General features: G+C 43.8%; 1 protein-coding gene across 7 annotated transcripts in view; it reads left to right on the plus strand.

Annotated features, from left to right (window-relative positions):
* Positions 1–24,894, plus strand: part of ptprub (protein tyrosine phosphatase receptor type Ub) — a 116,734-nt gene that overhangs the window by 64,825 nt on the left and 27,015 nt on the right. For all 7 annotated transcript variants that reach the window (XM_040164638.2, XM_040164640.2, XM_078095253.1 and 4 more), the window contains exons 4-13: positions 511–592; positions 2,328–2,443; positions 5,644–5,818; positions 9,553–9,846; positions 14,590–14,907; positions 16,399–16,508; positions 18,637–18,838; positions 20,092–20,194; positions 20,287–20,560; positions 24,359–24,395. In XM_040164638.2, the coding sequence (XP_040020572.2) occupies positions 511–592; positions 2,328–2,443; positions 5,644–5,818; positions 9,553–9,846; positions 14,590–14,907; positions 16,399–16,508; positions 18,637–18,838; positions 20,092–20,194; positions 20,287–20,560; positions 24,359–24,395 (1,711 nt within the window). The remainder of the gene's footprint in view (positions 1–510; positions 593–2,327; positions 2,444–5,643; positions 5,819–9,552; positions 9,847–14,589; positions 14,908–16,398; positions 16,509–18,636; positions 18,839–20,091; positions 20,195–20,286; positions 20,561–24,358; positions 24,396–24,894) is intronic.

A 24,894-nucleotide genomic window follows, 5' to 3' on the forward strand; every position in this document is an offset into this window, starting at 1 on the left:
ATTCGATATTGATTAGGTTTCATGAGAGCCTGCTGCTCATCCAGCTTATTTTTCCATGGGACGGTTTGGAGCTTTGTCCTCCCTCGAGTCTCGTGGGCCTGTGCAAGCTGTATTATCTGCTGTTATGGCTTCATAGCAGCCGTGCCCTGAATGTGGAATAGAGCTCATGAGCCAGGCAGCACAGTCTGGGCCTCCTGATGAAGCTATTATTTCTCTCGGCACCTTTTGGACTGAGGCGAAACGAATCCATCTCCCTATTTGCTTGCTTCTGTCTTTGTCTTAGGTCATCAGATGTGCGACTGTGTGGTGATGGGCTTGTTGGTAAATAATGTATCTGTCAGTGAAAGTGGGACGCAAAGCAAAATATAACTCACGCAGCCCTCAATTTTCTTCAGAAAAATAGCTTGAGCGCCTCCGCTTTGACAGCGTTAGGTTAATGGCGATGGTGTGCTTTTAGCTGTGCTGGATTAAGTGTGTTCACCACGTATTCACGTTCACTTCCTCTTGCAGGTGCTGATTGAGGCAACCGTTTCCAGAGAGCAGCGAGGCTACATTGCCTTAGATGACATCATGGTGCTCAACTACCCCTGCTGTAAGTGCCACTCCTGACAATGAATTGCAATTACAGGAAGTGCTAGAGGGGGGGGGGGGGGGGGTTCAGTGAGGAAAATATGTATTTGTGGTGAGTGATGGCTGATCGACCTTCTTGTGCTATCAAACACTGCCCTGCTGAAAACACACCTGCCGCCAGCCTTGTTTGACTGACACAATTATTTGTTAATCTATGAGATCTTTGATTCCCTCCCTGAAGTCTTGTCATGTTCTCTGGCCTGAGCGGAAGTGCGTCGTAGCTTTTTGTCAAAGGTCACTGTGCTCAGGTCTGAGTTTTCCCCCCATCAGGCATTTCAAAGCTTTAAGCGGAATGTTCAGGCAGTTTTTCTTTTCTTCTTTTTAACAATTGTCTCCCAGCAGCAGGGCTCTTTTTGTGTCGGTGAGGGCGGCACGTTCAACGTGTTGTTATCCACCGAGGACCATGTGCAAAACGTATTCCCCGAGTCCCTTAATACCTGGAAAAGTCTTTCAGTGTCACACTGAACGCTGAACACGAGGGCTCAGAGTGAATTAAGCACCGAACTGAAGGGGTCACTCGCTGTTAATATCTACATATCCCCTGCTGTTATCACAATAGCGTTTGGAGACTTATTAGGGATGTCGTGTCACATAGAACAGCACCAATGATTTCAATAAATGGACTGGGTGGTACCCTTGCCACCCAGTCCATTTATTAAAATCAGTCAGTCACCCCGTGTCTCCCCGAGACAGCAGATGGCATATTCTGAATGCTCCCACTGTGGCCATTAAATAATTAAGACTCTCATCGAGACCCGAGCGTGCCTTATGGTGTGGCACATCGCCAGCCTGCGTTCCTTGGCAGCTAGCAGTGCGACGGAGGAAGGCCGAGTGAAAAGCAAAGGGCAGGGTAGCGTATTAAAAAAACGAAAATGAATCAATCAAAGAAAACTAAAGCTCAATAAGTTTTTTGTTCTTTGTAAATTCTGGTGAGAGAAACCTGCCCTTTTCTTAGTCTTTAACTCTGGAACCACTGTGATAAATATTTATTGTGGTGAATATTTATCCCGCTGTAGAGTCCTGTGGATAAACAACACAGCAGTGATTGCCAACTGTGGGGCCACTTTTCCTCCATTCACGCTCACGTTGGTGTTTGGTCATGTTTGGCTCTCAGGCATAAATTACAAATTAACCTTAGGAGGGTGATTCACTCAAAGGCAACACGGCCACCTGTGGGGCCCAGATGCGAGCGCTCTACCATGACTTCTTACTGTACACAAACACAGTCCACACAGTGCCCCCCCTGCACCATATGGCCTCTTTTCTCATTTACACACTTGTCATATTCAAACCGTGTGTTTGGACTATATAGTTCATGTTTACGAGTTGTGATGGACAGTGAAAAATGACGCATCCTCCGCTGTCAACACAAATGCATCCTCGTCCTCGAATAAGCCAAAAATAAACTAAATTCTCGCCACTTCATTTGAAAATGACTTATTGTCAGTCATCAGAAAATAAATACTTAGAATAGAAAGTTGTTACTGAAGTTTAGTGTGATGTCAGACCTTGAACTGAAATAAACTGTTGCTGCTTCACGTTCTTATGGACGTTGGATGAAGCCTGAAATTCCCGTTTACGTATTTGAAAAGAACAAAATCGTCAATAAAATGTTATATTGTGCAGCTGATGATCTTGCTGAATGCAAAGCGAGTCTTGAGGTCCCACAGTATTCCTCTCCCTGTCCGTCTCTTTAGATAAGGCGCCGCACTTCTCCAGACTAGGAGACGAGGAGGTCAACGCTGGACAAAATGCCACTTTTCAGTGTGTTGCTGCTGGAAGAGCATCAGAGGCTGAGAAGTTCCTGCTGGAGGTCAGTGCTTCAATGGTGGAGTTTGTGAGGGTTTTATTCTCTACTTCCAAATCCATCAACCGTACAAAAGGAAAGCAGCAGGTTTGTGTTTGGTTTCCACACCCGAGATCCTCTAAAAAGCAGCAAATCATCCAGACGACCCAGAGATGCCAAACAACTCCTTTTTTTTGGTTTTGTGGAGTCTCTTTGTTGAAGATTTCAATGTCTTTTTATGATCATCTTTATGGCCATTTTACCTCTCTTAATGGCTGGTCTCTTTTATTTGCTTTGCTTTGAGGTTGTTTTGTGTTCCATTGTGTTTTTTTCAGGGTGTAGTTGCATTCTCATCTTTGGGAATTCACCATCTTCTTTGTGGTTGCGTGGCCTTTCTTTGTGCGCATTGTGTTCTTTTTTCATCTCTTTGCTGTCTTGCTCATCATTGTGGTTGTTTTTTGTCTCTTCGACTGTCTTTGTAGTTGTTTGATTACTTATAACTTGTTAAAGGCCTCGTCTACGTCGTAGCATCTATCTGAACTCTCTACACGCACCACTGCATTTTAAATGGAGAGTGTTACTCTAAATAACTGTTGCAGCAAGGTTTACTCTGTTTTTAAATAATGATGTGTCCCCAACCTGCTCGTGCTTAAATACAGATAGTAGAAATACTATTAACGCTGTGAAGGCCACAAAGGCCTTGAAGCCTCCTCACTTTGTTGCCTTTGAGATGTTGTATTCCTAATAAGCATCGTAGTATTTGCAGCTTTCTTCGCTCCCCGGTGCTTTTATTCAAATCACGTCCTGTGTGTTTTGGATATCCGTCTTTTCATCTAGGTGGCTCGCTCTGTGAAGGTCGGACGGGCCACGCACATCTTCCTCCTGTGGGGAATAACTCTGTGGTCTTGAAATCCTCCTCTTAAAGTCGCCCCGATTAAAGGACCACGTGCCTCAATTTGTTGCATCTATTGCTTCTGATGCTGTGTTCATGCCTTCTGCCAACATCTTAACACCCACTATAGGTGGTTGTTTGAAATTGTGTGTTATTCAATTGATGCTTCCTCACCAGACATTTGGTCAGAACACAATGAAGACGAATGCTTTGGGTAATTTGCTGGCATGACCATACAGGCTGCTGCTGCTGCTGCTGCTGTGATGAGATCTCCCGGCCACAGGAATGTTCCTTCACTCCTCTGCCTCTTACCGTCCTCGTCCACACAACTCTGTCTGCTCCGTCTGCGTCATGGCTGTCGTTTTTTTTTCTCCATATGGATTCACATCACAGTGATTTTCCTTTGGTTGTGGCCTTTCTGTGTTCATTGTGTGTCTGCCGCACCAGCTGCAGCGCGGCCTCCATGGCACGCGCCTGCCACATTAACGGATTGTTTTGTTGTTTTCTCGCCAATTAGCCGCGGCCAGATTGTTCATGCTTATTTGATTCATCCCCGATTTCCCCCGCCTCCTTTTCTGTAATCTACGTGCTAGGTAATGGAAATGCTGTAAGAGAGGGATTTCTTTTGTATTTCTTTGCGGTTACAAAATGAATTGCCGGCTTAACCCTGAGGTCCTGTGGTTTGTGTCGTCTGTGGCTTTTGAAAGGCCCAAAACAGAAGCACAGCAAAGGCTGGAGAGATGGCAGAAGCGTAACCTGAAGGTTTCCTTGTTAATCCCAGCATATTCTAATGCCTTGGATTCTGTTATAACCGGCAGAGCCAAAGGATTTCAAAATGAATGTCCATCATTTCCCACCAAGAAAATGGCCTGAAAACATGAGAAGAATATGTCAGATTCAATGTGTTTTGTTGAGACTGTGTGGACTTGAGAGATGCTCCTGGTTTTAATGGTGTGAGAAAGGCCTTTCTCAGCGCAACGTGCATCATGCAACATTTTTATTGAATCACTATCTTTCTCCTGCACTATTTGTGCTCAAAACACTTCTTTACGTTAAAAGCAGTTGTTTGGCAGCCATTTCTATTGTCTCCTACATGCATGCTTCTCATACTCTCTACTGAACTGATTGAACCCCAATGCATCAAAGCCTGTCTGCCTCCCAGAATCTCCCAAACTACTAAGCAGGTGAATGTTTTGGTTCAATAACATCGCACACCGAGGAGAGATTTGGTCGTAGATGGGCTCCATTAAGGGACGACATTCCTGAAATGTATTACCCCCATAATCACTATTATTCTAACAAGACTTCATTTGTTTTATTAAAGCATGTCTGATCTTCATATTGTGAAATTAAATCAGAGACATGGTCCTGCCATTCTAATTAAATTTCACACAGATGGACAATCCTCGTTTTTAATCACAGAACTCTAATAAGATCTGACCCAGATAGAAATAATGTAAGCTTGTTTTGCTACATTATTGGCTATGTATCTTGGGAGTTCACTGCATAATTACTGCAAACATGGGCTAGTTAACAGGAATTCAATGTTTGTTTGTATTTGTGTAACATGGGGAGATTGGAAGATCTGGATGTTTTTACTAGTCGTACAGAATCACTGCTGTTAGTTGATTAATTAACTAAACGGTACGATACAAACAGCAGTTACAATACATTGACAGTTTTGCCAACATCTCCCAAAAATTTAAAATGCATTAAAACAATACATTTGAAAGGTCCTTCCACATGAAAATGTACGAGTTGTATTTCATATATAGCTTTTTTTTATTTAAAATGTACTTCTCAATTCATCCTTTTTGCCCTAAATCACTAAACACAAATTTGCTTGAGAGGGTTAACAATCTGTACAGCATTCATCCTCTGTGCCAGGATTTCGCATTGGAAAACAAAAAGAAAGCCCCAATAAGATACGAGATGTACCCACGTATGGATATTTGATGAACATAAAACACATTAATATTACAGACATGGTTTAACACTGTATGTATTTTATTAACAAACATTGAATAAGAAACCGTTTTAGTCGAGCAAAGCTCCTCAGACTGTGAAAACAGTTGTACAATGCCGTGTGTGTAAGGAGTTGGGTTGATGAAGCGAGTGTCGGATCCGATGGTTTGGCAGCTTGATTTAAACCAGCGACCACGACAACAGCTGAGCTCCCCTGGCCTCCGCTGCTTCTCTTTCAGGCCGCCTGCGCATGTGTTTGTGTGCGCGTCGCTGTTGAACACAACAACAGGTACCCGTGCGTATCGGAGAGAGAGAGGGACACGATGACCCACGCCGTTTTGTCTGACCGCCGTCCTTTCCTGCTTTTCAGAGACACAATGGGGACATTATAACCACGGCATCAGTCAAGCACCTGAGTCACCGGCGCTTCGTGGTCTCCTTCCAGCTAGACGGCGTCCAGCGAACGGATCAAGACCTTTACCGTTGTGTCACTCAGTCCCCCAGGGGCTCCGGGGTCTCCAACTTTGCTGAACTCGTTGTCAAAGGCAAGAACTCTCTCTTTATTTGTCTGTTAATGTTCCCTTTTTTTCGGTCTCTGCCTGCCCTTTTCTTTCTTTCTTTCCTGCAATCAGTTTTCCCGCTAGTTTTTTATGATGACAGGATTTTGTTCTCTCCTCGGCCACACTAGAACACTGCGGGTGAATTAAATATTTAATTAATAACACTAGCCACTTGTCTGAACACATTTCAAATCACCCACCACACTGTGTGCGTAACGGGGGAAGGGGGAAGGAATCACATAAGTCATTTCCATAAAATTCACAAAGCGCAAATTGAACGGTGCTCGACACACATGAAGGCTCTTCGGGTGACAACCGCCATCTCCCCGACACGTGTTGTTTTCTGAGCCGGACTTGTCAAATGGGCTGCCATACTCTGCTCTTCAGCTCTCTGTCAAAGAGCTGTTCACTTGGCTTGGACTCCTGCAGCCCCTGTCACATCACGTAGCGCAGATTGTGACCTCCCATTACTCACTGCACCCCCGCCGCCTGACACCACTTTGACAGCATAGTAATGACGTGCGATGGTTTCATAGCATAACAAACTCTTGCCCTGAGAGGAAATAAGGATATGAACGATTTTAAATCTTGTCCTCTACTAAGTTTTTACATGAATGATGTCAGGCGGGGGAGGGATAGGGAGGGTGCTATGAAAAGTATTTTGTCTTTACGTGTTCGGTCTGTTGGTGAATCGGTTGGTCTCTTTATCTTTTTGGTCCGGACTGAAGTAGCTCAACACCTGTCCGATGGATTGTCATCAAACTTTTTGCCCAGATGATGTTTCTGAATGATAGGACGATCGCTTTACTCCCCCCCCCAACACCAACAGAACAGACGATCATTCATGTTCCTCATCAGGATCCATTTGAATAACTTTTTCTCCAGTGGCATCTGGTAGGAATGAAGGTGTGCAATACTTTGTTTCATGCACAGACAACCTGCAAAACCGATGAAATTCCCATCAGCCGCATCTTTAACTTGAGTTTGAGTGTGACTGAGGGGGCGGAGCAAACTCAACCAAAGGTTTCTCCAAGGGTGCTTCAAATGCATCTACATGTGACAATTATAATAAAGTTATTATAAAGCCGTTATTATTCCACGCCGTAGCTCAGCAACGGAATGTGAGATCGTGAGACCCTAATCTTGTTTAACCGTCTCTGCGGCTAGGTAAAAAGATTTGAGTGTGAAGCGTCCGTGTTCTAGCATTGTGCAGGGTTATGGGCACAGCTTTATAGGCCAAGCATGGAAACACTCACAAGGACCTTGAATCCGTTGTTTCTTTCATTCATTTAGACACTTTTAGACACAAATCCAATGCAAAGCATCAAAGCTTAACAAAGTTAAGTCAAGCCAAATTTGTTGTTTTTGTTAATAATCAAAGATTCTCAAGAGGCTTCAAATTCTATACAGCAAACAATGTCATCCATCCTCTTGACTGGGAATGAGGAACTGCTCAAAGGCTTTAATTTGGTCATTTGTACTCTTTAAAAGTCAGCTCGTTTTTTATAGCTATATTTAAGATGGCTTTTCATCCACACCACTGCCTCCACACTCGCCGCCAGTCCTCTTCAACAGCTTGTTGAGACGCTAACCCGAGGGCTCTAATGCCAACACCGCAGATCACCGCTGTGAAGAACCGAGCGCTGGCTGCTGTAGACCGAAAGCACCCCCAAGGTACTTGTACGAGTTGCAAACTTCACTTTCTCTCCCTGGACGACAACCAGGCCGGACTCGGCCCCCCGTCATCCTTCCGGTAGTCCACAACAAGCCCCTTTGGTCTTCTTAACATTGAGCTTCAGGTGATTGTCGTTGCACCATGTGACAGATTTCTCCTTCGGTACTCTTCGGAAAACCTTAGTCGTTAAGCGTAGACATTGTGTTTTTCACTAGACTTCCTTTCCCCCAAAAATACACTTATGTCTTACATTCCTGTCCTGCGTATTTTCACTCAGTCTGGATAAAACTGGATGTAAACTACAACTTGAGTGGTTGACGGGAGAGCTTGCAATGGCGAGGCAGTAATTGTAATCAAGAAAAATGTGTTATTCATGGCAGAGCTAATTCTGCACCACGAGTAGTTATGCTGGCCGGTTGTAGACTGCATGTGATCCTGTAATCTCTTTCACAGGAGCTGAGACCAAGTCCTTCAGCAGGCTTTAATGAATCCCTTTGCACATGCTGTCCCGCTAAGAAGAATCTCAGCATTCCCATAATGAGTTGGAACCACTAAATTCAACTTAATCGTGATGAGGCGCTCTTATTGCAAACCCCCCCTCGCCCCCCCTCCCCCCCACAGCTATGTGCCCAGATTATAAATAAGAAAACATTGTCATCTTTCGCCTTAAGGTACTGTTTGACTGAGGCTTTTCTTTTGGACTCACAGTTTTATCCTGAGCACATTTCAAGATGTGTTTTCAGAGATTTCTCCCCTCTTACCGCATGAGTCACTCACTGCAAAGAAATCCGTATTAACCAGAGAGCAGCGATTAAGTTGAGAGTGGAGTGCTCCTGGAAGGAGTGCTGAAGCCTGGAAATAAGTTAGCATTTTAGCAGTTCCATCCTGTGGAAGTCATTGGGTTTTTAGGGTGGGTTTCTGGTTAAACTGCCAGAAATAAGGTCTGCAACACAAGTTAAGAGATTTTGAGAACATTTTGCAGAATTGCGTCAGTCGAAGTCAGAAGGAAGCTTGTGTCTCAAAAGGTGGTAACATTTGGCTAAATTAGACGGCAAAACATTGTTGACGAAATATGTAATTATCATAAACTTGTGTTTGCCGCAGAGCTTATTTTCGCTAGTAAGCCAAAATCCAAAGCACAATCCATCTCCTTAGCTTTTTGTTGAGGGAACTTCTGCGATGTTGAGTTCTCTATAACTCAGCATAGAGAGGGAAACACACAATATCATAAGACAAAGTAAAGTCACAAACTAACAAAGCAGTAGGATCTTGAGCTGGCTCCTCCGGCCCCTGAGCCATAGGCCTTCCATTTGAGCGTTACTTACGGATGCAGTCCTTGACGGCCCAGAGTTGAGCTGCTGCAGGCTACTTGCAGGCAAACGGAAGCAGCTGTGAGTAGAGGTGAGGGGCCAGTGGTGTTGAAAGCTTACAGAGAGGAGCATTATGAAAAGACAGAGGCGCCTCTGCCGGATGAAGGATTAGTCACAGCCACAGATCTAACTCTGATCTTTCCCCGTGCTTTGTCCTCATTTCTTTTGCATTCCCTCCCCTCCTTCACACTGTTGCCCGTGTAATTGTTCAGTGGCTTGGATCCGCCAGTAAGTGACATTTGACCGGTGGACTCTGGAATTAATCCCCGGTCTGACAATCTTCTCCGACAGCGCTGCAGAGCCTCCTCTTTCATCATGGTTACCAGCTCTGAGGACTAAACACTCAAAAAGATGAACACCACTTAATCCTTCAGCTACAAAGATCAGACACATTCACTGCATGCACAGCTGTTTTTTCACTCACTACTTTGCTAAAAATGTGTGACGCTCTAAATGTTTTGTTAATGGCTAATCTGCTATTTGGACTCTTATCCTGCGGTCTCTGCCGGCTCATTTAGGACTGGCTTTGAATCTGTTTGCAAAGAACTGATTATTAAAATGCTTACCAAGACTTTTCCTGCCTAAACTGTCACCGGTTCTATGGAGCCGCCAGGCAACAACTTGTGTTTGTGAACTGCAAAAAGAGAAACCGTGCTTTTCATTTCCTCCGACAGTACCTCCATCGCCCATTGCACCACCCCAGCTGCTGCGAGCTGGCTCCACTTACCTAATCATCCAGCTCAACACCAACTCCATCCTGGGAGATGGCCCCATTATCAGGAAGGAGATTGAGTACCGCGCCAGCCAGTCTCCGTGGTCAGAGGTGCACGGAGTCAACATGGTCACCTATAAGCTGTGGCACCTGGACCCGGACACAGAGTACCACATCAGTGTGCTGTTGACTCGGCCCGGCGAGGGAGGGACCGGACCACCTGGACCGCCTCTCGTGAGCCGGACCAAGTGTGCAGGTGAGCTTTGTAACACAGTGTATTAGTTTACTTGCTGGTGAGTTGCTTCTGCTGCTGCATTGTATGTTGAAACACGCCACACGGTTTTCATCATTTTGACAAATGTTATTTGTTTCAAGCAGAATTATGTATTATTGTTTATTTTAACATTCATCTCTTCTTTGGCAGGGATTTTTCACTTGTATCAGAATATGAAAGTATGTTGTCATGTTTGCATAGGAAACGAGCTGTTCACTCTCCTCCCGATTGGGATTTTCTGTTTGTCTTGCAATATGAATATATGAATATATTTGGCAGAGACAATCCACTGAAAGGACCCATTATGCTATGTCTTGTGTTTAGGGGAATTGCACTGTGCACTGTTAAGGTGCTGCAGTGCCCCAGAGCTTCGGATGAGGGAATTCAGTGTGTGGTTCAGTGTGTTGTGTTGTGCTGTTTGGAACAAACGTCAAGCATGGGGCAGCAGGGTCTTCAATGCAACCTGTACCACGACGCTGCTCCGCAATGCGCAGACTGATGGATTTAATCTAGGTTAAAATAATACAGATAGCTATGTCTGCTTTGCACTTAATTAATGTATTCTGTGAAAAGTCCGTATCTCAAATTACAAATGCCCAATAGCAAGACCTCCAAACCTCAGAGTCCTATTATGGGGCTTTATCTGCCACGATAATCTGCTAAAATTCAATCAGAGAGGAGCTGATAAACTGACACTCGGTCGCTGCATATACTTATCTGTGAAGAAAAGACGCATTTGTTATCACTGGTGTTCTCTGAACTCTGCAGCTGAGGAGACTGAGACATTTTTGCTGCAATATTGGTTCGACTGTTATTTAAAAGATAACAGCTGGCTCACTACAGTGACGAGCCTACAGCTGGCTTCTTCTGCTGGCGAGGATGAGACATTTTTGGCACGAACAATTCATTCATATAACTCTAAATAAGTGGACATTCATTTGTAGGTAACCGTGGTTATAGACACTAACTGCAAATGGTTTTAAAATAAACAATGAGGGGCACATAACTTTGGTCAAAACACTATCTGTACAACTTGAAATATCCATAAAAGGTCTGTGGGATGTTCTATAATAATCAATTAATAGTGTTTCTATACATTTAAGAAAGTATCAAAAGTCATAAATTCAGAGTTGGTTTTCCACTTTTGCTTGAAAAACAACAGAAACAATAATTGATATTTCTCATTGATGCTCTGCCAATCAACATAATAGACAAATTGTTTCAGCTCCAATATCTTGCTTTCAGCTTCAAATCGATCATCCCTCAGGTGAAGGTTTTCATGGCATTTCCATCACATTTTGTACATCCTGCCCTCGTCTGTGCACCCCCATCACCCGTCAGCGTGTGGACACACAACACCAAGTGAGTTGAGTGGGATGGAAACTGAGCCACTCTCGAACTTACTTAAAAAAAAATGCGCCCGTATACAGCAGAAAGACTACTGTGTTGATACAGATGCAGAAAGTCATTACCGCTGCCTGCTCCTGCAATGTGTGCGCGGCGCTCGCAGGCGCACAAAATGAAGAGCTTTGTGTTACCCAAAGGCAGTCTGTGGATTTGAGTCTTCCACGGTCATCACTCTTTTCTATGCCCAACGGTGTCTTCCTGCCACACACCATCCCTCACATATCTCCCTACACTGCTTCAGTAGAGGCTTTCTTGCCCCCCCTCTCCAATGACATATTAAAGCTACTCTCCTCTCTCAACAGCCAAAGACACCCACCATTCATCAGGGTGCCATGAGTAAGCTCACAACCCTCCCTCCCCAATCCGTGCACAACGCGCCCCCGACCCAAGAGAGACGGATATTTCACAATAAAAAAGAGGAGAAACCACAATAGTTAGAGTGGAGGAAAGGCTGCCGCCGGCCCGCGCGGGACTATGTGTGCGGGAGATGCGTTTTTCAAAGTGATAAATGGTAAACATTTAGAGAACTTACAACATACGGGAAATGCTTTCATAGTTGCTGGTGTTAGTGTTTGTGAAAGTCACTGAACTCAACCTTTGTGGATGTATTTAGATTTCATCCCCTGGGACATCAGCTTGTTCATCCATGTGTGGGATAAGTGACACTGCTGCCTGCTGCATTTGGATGCAGTTCAATTCAGAGGTGAAATTAATTTTGCTCGTCATTCTGTCTCCTAGTTCTCCGCTTTAAAAGTCTTATACGCTTACATGGGTGTATACGTTTGTTTTACACTTGACAGTAAGCAGCATGTAAACCTCTTCCAATTGGTGCATCTCACCTGCTCGAACCTGCGGGTGATTTCGGCGAGGCAGTAGTTATCCAGTCAACAAGGGGGACATTTGGAACCTTTCCCTCACCAGGAGCTGGTTCTGGCCGCTCTAAATGGTCACTCTAAATACTTCCCTCCATCTCAAGCATGTCGGCTAACCGGCGTACGCGCACGCATCCTCCCGGAGTCGAGCTGTCCTGGCTGTAAAACTAATGGCCGTGAATGTGAACACGGTCTCTGCCGGGCTCTGATGGCCGTCCAGGTGTGCCTGATGAGCCGTCGCTGTGATTATCAGCGCGGGGCATTAGTACGGCTAGAAGCCCCGCAAGTAAATCGCGGCGGAGAGGCGGGCACGTGTACTGCAGGTGGTCCCCGAACTGCGTTAATGGTCTTCCACCTGCTGCCGGGTCGCTGAACCCTCTGGAAAAATCCCCCTGCTGTGATTCTCTTTGCCTAAAATGAGACACATTAGGAATGTCCTTTCTTAAAAATGCCGTCCATCATGTCTTCCACTTTGAGTCAGCATTCTCTTTATGTTTACATCTGGAGGGGCGGGGGGGCTTTGCTCGAACACAAGAGTGCGTCTGTGTCAATTTGGGTTTTCCCGTCTGACACAGTCAGCGCAGCTTCCCTCCACCGATGCATGCAATCGATGGCGACTCGGCTCTCACAGTTTTAGGAAAGTAAATAAACCAGAACCTGTCACATCTACTCTAACGTCCAATCTCCAACGATCAACATGGTGCTCTGGGCTTTTTTTTTTTGGGGGTGGGAGTGTTGCGATGGCTGCGGTTTCCTCGCCACAGGGTGCCAAGGAATGGGCGCCCGTGGCACACGCACAGATAGGATGAGGCAAAGGGACGGGGCTGGCACAAATGTCCACTTTGAGAAGAGCCACAATGAGCACACTGTGGCTTCTGTGGCGGCGCCTTCATCAACTCAACAGTTAAATGCCTCTCTTTATTTAGCTCTCAAACTGTGCAGACTATCAATTGCACCATTAAGACAATCCCCAGTCACACTGAACAATGGCACATTAACATTTCTTGCTCGCTGCAGTGAACTACTTTGTGATTACTGTGCCCACCCATTCATCTGCCATCACATTAGTTTAGACGAGGTTCTGATCAAGGCTCCGGTCATGTTTCCATTTAGTGTAAGATTGCAGACAGCAGAAACCTTCAGTAAGGATTGGAAGTATTGTAAAAGTTCCCATTTACTAAAGTTAAGTGTGTAAGAATCTGGGACGATGGGTGTTGAATCTAATTTTACAATATAGTTTATATGTGTGTTTGTTTGAACACGTACATGAAAAAAAGAAATAGAAGATAAAACAGTGATGTGGAAAAAAGATAAGAGACAGGACTTCATAACGATTTCATTTTTTTATGTTATTTGTGCGCATTATTCCCTGCTAAGTGATGCATCAGCTGCCTTATTTAAGCTCCTTAAACAACATCTTTTGTGCAGTGAGAATGTCACTGAGTCCGTACAGGTATGAAGACCTTGGCCACGAACCTCAAACTCCAATGATCCCAATATCTCTGCTGTCATTCCCTGCCTCTCTGGGCCATTACTCAATGTTTACTACTAAAAGAATAAAGCGATACAAAACACTATGTAGCATATTGCTCGACAAAAAGGATTTGACTGTGTTTACAGAGGCAACTGATAAACGCTTCCATTGACTCCGAGGACGTCCTTGGCTGGACTCGGTCCCTCCACAGTTTTCGGAGACATCCTCCTGCACACTGGCTGCTCTGTGCTTCTGTGTACAGAGGCTCTCTTTATCTTTCGGCCAGCCATCGCATTTAAGGGAGATATTAAAGACAGAGCTCTGCTATTCTTTTAGTCAGAAAAAACGTCGGGGTTAACCCGGCAGTGACCAGAATTAACTCGGTGCCTTCTAAAAATACAACAGGCCATCGCGGTGACCCAAGAGGAAAAGTGACCAGCGGAAGTGAGTGCCCTTGTGAAGCACTTGCATGTTTTTGCGTGTGTATTAAACCTCGGGGCTAAGAAGTGTAAGTACTGGATAGTCAATTTGCTTAGCAACGCAGAGGCGGGGACTGGTGGGAGTGCGACAGCAACCCACAGCCTGTCCAATTAATTAGCACATTTGGCAGAAGTTCCTGCTCTGCCATGGGGAATGTGGGTGCGCTGCGCTGACAGCAAACTCGTCGTCCTCCATGTTGTGGCGGCAGAATCTATCAGGCAAGGCAATTTTATTTGTATAGCACATCCCGGCAACAAGGCAATTCAAAGCGCCGCACATGAAACTATTAAAAGCATCCAAACATAAATCGCGAGATTGATGAAATATAAAAGTCTTTAAAGGGAACAAGTGTTCTTCCCGTAGGGGAAAACACCTGGATATACTGGGAAATCACATATTTCTCAATAAGTTGAAGTCACCTCTGGTTTCATTTTCTAGAACTCATTGTTAAATAATGCGAAATTGTTCTTCTTCCGTCTGCCTCCCTCCCAGAACCTATGCGTGCTCTGCGAGGCCTCGCAGCCCCAGACATCCAGCCCAGGCAGTTGTCCCTGCAGTGGGAGAATTTGGCGTTCAACCTGACACGCTGCCACACCTACTCAGTGTCCCTGTGCTACCGCTACACCACGGCGGGAGGCGGCGGAGGCCACAACACCACCGTGCGCGAGTGCCTGGCAGTGGAACACAACGCTTCACGCTTCACACTGCGTGATCTGCCACCTTACCATGGCATCCATGTCCGACTGTCACTGGCCAACCCCGAGGGGAAGAAAGAGGGCAGAGAGGTCACCTTCCAGACCGAGGAGGACAGTAAGTCTCACAGAAACGATAGTGTGCAAGAAAAAGCCAGGAGAACTACAAGGGGAAAAGCGGCATTTTGAAATGGCAAAAGATTTAGAGAGAATTGATTAGCTTTAACATTGATGTGCAGTTAGTTACCTGTGTGTCTGCACACCAAGCTACAGCTGTCTAACAACATCAATAGTTATAAAAGAAAAGCTGTGTTTTCTCTAATTCAGCCTCTCTTCATTGCTATTATTGTGGCCATTAGAATGAAATAGAGTTCAACAGCACCACAACCGGCATCCTACAAAATGAAGTACTATTAGATTCTGGTTATCCTCCATGGGGAACTGCAACATATAACAGATTCCCTCAAATTGCTCCTCATAGCAAACAACAACATAACAAAAGTCAGACAGAATAACCTCCAGAGCTGAGACTGCCCACAACAATGACTTTACTGTCATTTCTATGACGTGATGGTTGCTTTTGATGTTTTTAAGTATTTATTTAGCATAGGGTTAAGTTAAGTGGGCCAAAAGTAGAGATCCATGAGCAAAACCATTTTGATACAATCAAATTATAAACCACGATATAATACATATATGCTTAATGTGCTACATATCTCACTAATACACAGAGGGTGACCATCTGAGGCGGAATCATTATTACAAAATATCCATTTCATTTCAGAGTCTCTGGCAGGAGATTTTGGGCTTATGTCTCTTTTTATTCCTTTGTGCCGGAGCACATTGTCTGCACGGCAGTTGAGGGAGAAATCAATGCTGCGGTGGGAAAAAGTCAAGACAAACAAGATTTTCAGAAAAAGATCTATACAATACGAGGGAAATAGAAAAGTTAATATAGATGTATATGATGAAGTGTGTGTGTGTGTGTGTGTGTGTGTATATATATATATATATATATATATATATATATATATATATATATATATATATATACACATTCATACAGTATACAGTACATGTACATTTTGAATGCCTCCCCCAAAAGCCTTAATAAGCAACTCTCTCCCCCAGAAGAACTCAAATGAAAGAATAACAGTTGACTCAGCTTATTTGGCTGTTGCTTTAGGCTCAGGCATAAATCTCACATAACAGTCTTTCTCACACAGACCATGGAGACTGGGGCTGCGACCGAATGGCCCAAAAAACTGTTAACAGACACTTATGTTGAATGATCACGCGCTGACTGTCCTCTCTAAGCCATTCAGGAACAAGTGTACCATTAAGCGTCTGACACATTCATCAATATATTCCAACTGAAGACTGATGTAGATTGATTGTGTCCTTCTCAAAGTATATTCCTCTTGGCTGTGTTGTGGTTAGATAATTAATACGTCCTTAGATGATGGCGTGTGCCTGCTGCTCCCTGAGTGTCTCACCTGGTGGATTGTTCTCGTCCACTGTGACATTCACCTCTGTGAGATTGACAGCTCAGTGTGGGATTAGCTCTTCCATTTCCCCGACAAATGTTTGTTCTCTCAATTTCTCATAGTTCCCGGAGGCATAGCACCAGAGTCACTCACCTTTACCCCGCTGGATGACATGATCTTCCTGAAGTGGGAGGAGCCCGTCGAGCCCAATGGTCTTATTAGCCAATATGAGGTGCGTCCAGTGAGAACATCTGCTTTCTTTTTTGTGTATTGTTTGCATGGTTAGCTTAATTCTAAGTTAATTGACTCAATTTGGACGAGCAAGGCAAATGTTTTGAATATAAACCTCCCTGTTTATTCAAACACTATTTCCTTCTTTTAATGTTTGTAAAGGAAAGGCCTTAAGGATGATGACTAACGACTAATCCTGTTTTTGATGGAGTTTATCTTGAGCTAGCATTACTGGACTCTTATCCAATATTTCACAATTCAGATCCAGTTCACAATGCTGTTGCCCCAAAAAACTCTGAAGGTAAATTAGCCGGACATGCATTGCCACTGGCTTCGCGTTTTCATTTTCATTTAGAGCAGATTAACTCAATTCTAGGAGTTTCAAATACCTATTTTCTTGTTTAAAATGAATGGAAATCCAAACCATTATGGTATCATTGATACCCCATTTAGAAAGTCCATTTAGTGCCGTGAAAATTTGCATCTTGACCATCTGCAAATCCATGTCAATTGGGTAAACATCTGCTGAGGAAGATGCTCAAATCATAGAAAGCTGCAGGAGAGCTGCTAAATTGACCGTGAGACAAAGTATTTTTACTTTTTTTAGCAGCTATAGATCTAGTGTGTCGTCATTTTGATTTCAATACTCAAACTGCCTGACAGCAAATCACCTCAAGCAACATTCTGAGATGTTAGCGTGCTCTTTTAACTGAACAGTTTTTGTGCCCGGTTTAGAAGTGCTTTCCTCTCTATTCGGTGAGACATTTTCTTCAAACGCCGCTGCAATTGGAGACATGTGCTTAATCACTAAACCACTCTGTTCCACTCTGTATTCCTCCTCACCCAACCATGTAGTGCATGGTGCGCTTTGCAAAAAATAGCAGCGTCACTTGGATTCACGCTCACTGACCTTCTGCACAAGTCACTTAATGATGGTCTTGTGCCATTAAAACAGAGCCTCGTGTCAGGTCTTATGTTCAGCCAGATAATGATTTTGTATTTTTCTCTGTACCCTCTGTCTGCGTTGAGCCATTATTGAGTGGGCCTACATTTCCTCAGGCCTTCTTTGCCTGCACTCAAGGATATTATCAAGTGGGATTTGTGGTTTGACATATAAAGTGGAGAATATTCTGGATCTTTGAGCGTGTTGAACTTTCTGAGCTAATGTAGAGCGCTTTATGCAGAGCTCTAAAACAAATACCTTATTAATTTCTCTCTTCATGCAAACCGTTGACCACGCTGCTTGAGCCCATGGGCTGCCATGCTGTTCTGCTCAAGCACTGCTCGCTCCTCCGTGCACCGTCAGGCAACTTTTATGTCTGCCTCTGAAGAGGAAGCACAGTGGTCTGCCTGTGTTTAGTCACTGCATGGCTCCTAATTCTACCTCCACAGTGAGGAGGCATGAGCAGGCATTACGCTCTTCAATGATAACCAGTAAAGCCTTTGGCTTGAGTGGCATCTGTGTCTGTGTGCGTGTGTGTGCGCGTGCAGGCGTATATAGATCAGTCTAATGTATCGTATATCCTAATATGTTCCGCCTTGTCTGATTGCAGTAAGGTCGTCTCATTTAACTCTCCACTATTTCCCAGAGTGTAAGTGGACACTTTCACGAGAGTACTGTGGTGGAAACGCACCTCCTGAAGAAAAACTTCATAAAACATTTTGCTTTCAAGGGATACTCACAGAAATTCTTGATGTAAAGTTAATTCAACTCATAAACTTGGGATTTAAACACTTGAATTTACTCTGAACTGAGCGGCGTCCTCGGACCTCTATGGCCTTTAAAATGCATTATTTAGTCAGATAATTATTTACCACTCATAATACTTTTTTGAAAAACTCCAGGTGTCTTATTGGCAGTGTCAATGCCAGCCAAGAAAATACAGTTTTTCAGTTAAAACCACAAAGGTTCAACAGCAATTGGCGCATTGATTGAGGGAAGCCAACTCATTTCTGTCAATCAAACTGTCAAATTACTTTTCATGACAGAGCTGTTGGAGTTAATGACCTCTGCAGATCAGTATGAATCTATCAGTTGAAATTTGCTGTGATAATGAGACTTAAATTGAGTGCTACGGTGATTCTGTTTTTTTTATAATGTAACCCTGAGACCATCTTGTTTTTAACAGATAAGCTACCAGAGCATTGAGTCGTCGGATCCAGGCATCAATGTACCGGGGCCGAGGAGAACTGTGTCCAAGTTGAAGAATGAGACCTACCACATGTTCTCCAACCTCCACCCGGGAACAACTTACCTCATCTCTGTTCGAGCCCGAACGGTCAAGGGCTTTGGCCTGACCGCCCTCACTGAAATCACCACTAACATCTCAGGTATCAGCGCCTCTCACTGACGGATCCTGTGTGCTTTGCAAAGTGTGAGTAAGTTTCTAAAACAGAAATGGGAGAAAGGCAGCCTCTCCATATTGCGTCAACACCACCAATGCACCTTGCAGGTACAGCACCAGACTTTAACCACTGCATGCTGTAATTAGGGTTCAGGTTTTCTCTCTTTCTCTCACAGATGCAAAACTACTGCTCCGAGAGTGTCAGAGCTATTTTCTATTGCCTCCCAAAAGTAGTGACACGAGACATAAATTAACGCAGGAAAGAGAGTTGACACTGGTGTGTATTATATATAAAGAAAGATGCAGAATATTCTCACGACCAGAGTGTCACTTCCAAGAGTCTCAGAGCTTATTACTGGTGATAGAAAACCAGCATTGGTGTTACTATTTCTTCTTAATGATGCATGTGTGCTTGTTACGGGATGGGATTACACCCTAAGGGAACGCACAGCACAGCCACTCCCGCTCTTTACCGCTCACACATTTATTCACCTTACAAAAGGGCCAGGTTAGTTTAATTATAGACTTCTGTGCACAATCACTTCTTGCTGGCTGCATGTGGGAGAGACCGCCGGCCCAAAGCCAAAGCGTAGATCCAGTCAAGAAACCCTTCGCAGGTCATCTTCAACCTCCCCCCACTGGCCCGCTGTGCAGAACGTTCACTTTAACACATTAAGTGTCTCTCAAATCTGCACAGACAGCTAGCAAACACCGAACATCCTTCAACAGCTACTTCGGTCAGCATCTTCGAGCAATACGCACCGCAGAATATCTGCACACATTTCCTCACTCGCACATGCACATGAAAATGTGTGGACCACTGTGGCGGATACACAATCATCCTTCAAACAGGCCTTGTCTGGCAGCAGGCATCAAACCCTCTTTTGTTTTCTACAAAGGTCGCAGCCCTTTTAATGTCAACAAATGCACATTTTAATGGATGTCGTCCCTTCAAGCGCTTTTTAATGAGATAATCATTGATTCTTCGTGAATAGTTTGCTCTCTTTCCCCTCACTAATTGACTACTGATAGTAGAGAGAAATGTGCCTCCAAAGCACAGGACTGGCTAAAACCCTTCAAACCTGGTGAATTTAGCGACAGAAACATAAGGCTTAATTGGAACCGAATCCAAGACGACTGGAAGTGAAATTGTTCCTCAAAATATGGACACGGGTGTTGGTTTTATTGGCACTGAGAATGTCTCCCACGTCTCCCATATGTATGTTTCTGGGTCCTCAGCTCCAATGTTTGATTACGGAGACATGCCGTCCCCCCTGAGTGAGACGGACAGCACCATTACTGTCCTTTTGCGGCCCGCCCAAGGCAGAGGGGCACCTGTCAGGTGATGATAAAATCATCTCAAATGTACATATTAGATTTTTTCATTAAAGCTCAACATGGCTTACTCGCGGTGCGCCTCCACTCTGTGTCCAGTACGTACCAGGTGGTGGTTGAAGAGGAGACGGTGAAGAAAGTGAAGCGAGAGCTGGGGCTTCAGGACTGTTTCCCTTTGCCCATGTCCCACGGTGAGGCGCAGGCCAGGGGCACGCCACACTACTACACAGCCGAGCTGCCCCCCAGCAGCCTCCCAGAGGCCAGTCCCTTCACTGTGGGCGACAATCACACTTACAACGGCTACTGGAACAGCCCTCTGGACCCACGCAAAAGCTACCTGGTCTACTTCCAGGCCATGAGCAACTTCAGGGGGGTGAGTGACTGTTGCATGTGGCAATACTTGATGAAGACATTAGTGGTCAGAATGATGAAGAGTTTTCTTCATGGGTATCTGTATTTACTAATGCTATGGTTGTGTCTCCCAAGCCTTGATAGAGTATTATGGTGTCGTATTTTTGGCATCAATAGGGTTCTTGGATGAAAACATGTTGATCTAGCAGTGTAACAGGGAATTAGTTACATTCAACTACATTCTATTCCTTTCTTTTTAGTCCTTTAGTGGTTGCCTCATGTCCTTTGTTCAATTAATGCCCCAATATTATTGTTTCTTTTTATTATGCTGTTAATCATCACGTCAGGGGTTGTGTCCAAATAACAGAAACCAATGCTGTAGTTATTTGAGAAGCAGTGCGTAATTTTACGGAGTTCTGTTGTTTCATTCCACTTCCGCACTCTCGTGCATGCAAAGCCCTCCAGTCTCCAGTCATACCCGGAGGACGCCACATTACCTTTCCAAATTCCATTACAGGAAGAGATGCTACCAGGGTGAGGCGATTACTTAAAGATAATTGGTCGCAGGTGCAGATGATGAGGAATAGAAAGCTGCTTCTTTAATCCTCACAGATTGAGTATAGCGATGTTGCTCTAGGTAACAAAGCTTTATGTGGTCTTCATCATCTGGGAATAAATACATGCAAACTGGGTTACTGGTCTGTGCGACTCTTGAGTCCTGCCAGTGGGTAAAGCCCCCCGGTCCCCAGTAGGATATTTTTCCAACCCACTGGAGAAACACACGGAGGAAGTGCAGTGTGAGCACTTCACACAACTAGGCTACTAAGCATAGGATTAGATAGGGGAGGCCTGGCTTTTCTGGCGGATGGGATTAGGTTTTGTTTTGCCTGGCAGGAGGCCAGCATCCATGACCCACAATGAGCGGAAACACGGCCAACACAGTCGCCGCTCATTCAAACGCTGCTGCCTTTGCCTGTAAATACAGTCCTAAAGCAGCCACAGTCAAAAATATGGGTTGTGTGGCTCCAACAATTCCTTTTATACAGTGTGCTAGAAGGAAGGGAACTTATTGCATTGGCAATGCAGAGCATTTGTTGTCGGTGTGACGTTTGCACTCTCTTCGGGCCTGTAAGTTTTGTTTTGTTTTGATTTAGTCACGATATCGGTGTAAAAGCACAGAATCTACTTCAATTCAATCAGCCCAGCACTGCTGAGGGGCATCGACTTGCTCAGCATACTGTAAACCAATTAAGGGCTGGGCATAGAGGACAGCAATGCAATGAGGACATGAACTAACACAGAGCTAATGGCACGAATTAAGATAACATAAAAGAGCATAATACATAAGCAATTAAACTAATAGACCAACAAAAGTATACGGTATGACGCTCATGCCTTTTTTGCGTGTTAATGATATTATTAACATTACAGTTTTTTTTACAATCCGTAATGAGAAAGTGTATCAAACCACAAAGAAGATGTTAAGGTTCTACTGGAATACTGTGATTGCTTAATATGTTTTGTACTATTTTGTATGGGGTATTCTTATATTGCTTTTTGAAATGTTATTCAGGCGATGGGAACAGAATTACCGTATGCCCCCTCATTGTCAGCTGAAAGGGTAGCTGCCGCTAAAAGCGTCACATATTTGCCTTAATAAAACAATTACAGATGAGACTTTCTGCATATGGTGTTTGATAAAGTATTTGTCATTTGAAGCATTTGCACTCTGAAAACCTTTTCTAAATTTGAATCTCCGTCTACCTAATTATTTACTGTATTATATCAAAGGCAGTGAGGTCTGTGTTTTTTTCTGTATGTATCTGTGTGAAACAACACTGCCTCTAATCTGCTACAGATGGGCATTGTTTCAGCAGTATACGGGTCCCATCATTTTTGGCATTTAACCATTCTAATTATCTGGAGAGTGACTGTCAATCTTCTCTAATTGCTTTAATGGTTTCATCTAAACAGGTACTTAAAGTATGGTGAATAGGCTGTAGCTTTGCAGACCACAGCATAGTTATTTATAACATGTACACTACACACGCACAAGAAAACACAATGTAACACCGTACTGTGTGCCCCACAGCCCCGCCTCGCATTTTGGCATTTGTGTTTCGTATTTAAAGCCGCCAGGAACCACTGGCGTGACTGAAGAGCACGGCCAGACGTGTGATGCATTTTACGTACATAATCTGGAACTGGCCTATCGACACAAAGATTTAAAGTGCATGTTACAAAAATTTGAGTCTTATCCAACTAGGCAACAACCAATGTATTTGTTTTTACCATTACAGCAAATATATAATATAAATAAAGTAAAATGTGCTCTGTCGTAATTTGCCAAAGAAAGTTGTGAATGAAAGTAAGGTTTAAAACGCCGTCTCTGTAAAAGAGGCCAGTTCAGATGAATCAGCCTTTTTTTGATGGATGCGGTTTCCGGTAATTGAGTCGGTCGCCTCAAAAGCTCAGAGTCACCTATGGTAAACATTTTTTCCAAAGCATTTTGATTCATGATTATTAATCAAACGATGAGGACCGAAATCAGGACCAAAATTGACACATTTTTGTGCAGCTCTCCACATGGCGACAGCTGAGCCTAGCGCCCTGCAGCTAATGGTGCTAACCCACACGGGGTAAACGATTTCATGCTCTGCCCAGGTCCTGATTCCTAACTTGGCATTACTGCTTTGTGCCCACTTTCAAAATGTAGCACAAAGAAAAGGTGAGCTTATAGGAACTGAATGAGGAACGTATCATGAATAAACGTATAAAGGTATGTGTGTCTTCCGTTTCAAAATTAAACTAAACAAAAGAATAGTCATCAAATGAAAAGACAGTGGAATTTGCCGTAATGTACTGTTAATAAAGTTTATTTATTTTATCTCACAATACAAGTAAATGAGGAATAATAATATTGTTTAATGATAGGAAAAATAAACAGGTTTTTCATGATTCCTGGTGCGCAAACGTGTTTGTCTAACCATCATGTTAAAAAAAATGTCTGTCAGTGGGAAATGTATTTTCAATTTGAAAAAAAAAGCAATTTAACTTGAGTTGGAGGAAAGGGCTCTTCGCTCATTTCCGAATTTGCATAATTGGCCCATAATCCCCAAATTAGCATCTGTAAATCTTAATTTGATAATGTGTGTCCTCCAAGTGGTGGCAGGATGGAATTGGATTACAGTCTTGGATCTCATTAGTGCTTTCTGACAAAGGTCCTTTTCATAACACTGAAATGTCGTCAGTAACATTTGAATAAAATGAATTCCTTTTCATAGTTGTGCACTGCTCTGAATCCCTCCTCTTAATTATGTTCTCTCCCTTTAAACTCATATGTTCTCCTTCAGCAAAAATATCTGATTTACTTCTCTAAAATGTCACCACATTTCAGATTTGAAACACGTTGTAATCTCATGTGATCATCAATAGGAATCTTTACTCTGAGGTGATTTTTGTCTGAATATAGTTGTTCCGTATAATGTATATTTTTCATTCATTTGTGATAATGTAAATTATGCGTTTTTCCTCTTGAAACTCATTTTTGTTTAGTCATTTGAATATTTAATAAGGGTAGAAACAACAGAAAGTGGAGACAAGGTTGTGCTTCCAGATGTTGTCCCCACCTGTTCACTCTCCAACATCAGGCTTTTATGTTCTTGTGTTTTTTAATCCCCTGGGGTCAATTTTTCAATGTGATTTACACGTCTGTGTCTCAGCTCAGTATTTCTCGTCATCCTCTTATTTTTTAGAAATTCTCTATTATGCTAAATGAAAAGCGACACCCTTCCCTGTGATGTCTTTCTTTCTCTTTCAGGAATCCAGAATAAACTGCATACGAATAGCTCGCAAAGGTAATTCCCGATGAATACTTCTCCTCCCACAAACCCTGTGACCTTGAATGAATTCTCCTGCATCGTTCCTAAGTGCTTGGTGATGTTGTCTACTCAGTCATTGTTTTTGGATACGAAATGAACAGCGTGCTTTAAACTGCATTGTTTAGTCCGGTCAATAATGCAGTCAATACCTGGCTCTCTCTCTCTCTCTCGAGTACAAACGTGGGGATCTGGACGGATTTTCCCTGACTGCTCCTGGTTGTTTTAGCAGTGGGCCTCTGAGAAAAGGGCATCAAGCCGGGAGGGATTCGAGGTCGGGCTTTCATCCTGTTTGTTTGGGGGCAGACGCCGGCACACGCAATATCAAAGACAGTCTCTCTGTTCTCATCAGCCGCCCACTACACGGCCGACATCTGAGAGCTCTGACATCAACAAGGTCCACAAGGGTCCTCCAGATCAAAACTTCCAGATGGAGCTACCTTGGCCCATCAGTGTGAGGAAGCCTCGCCCTCCCCCC

This window comes from Gasterosteus aculeatus, chromosome 20 (assembly GCF_964276395.1).
Source record: "Gasterosteus aculeatus chromosome 20, fGasAcu3.hap1.1, whole genome shotgun sequence".
NCBI classification, from domain to species: domain Eukaryota; kingdom Metazoa; phylum Chordata; class Actinopteri; order Perciformes; family Gasterosteidae; genus Gasterosteus; species Gasterosteus aculeatus.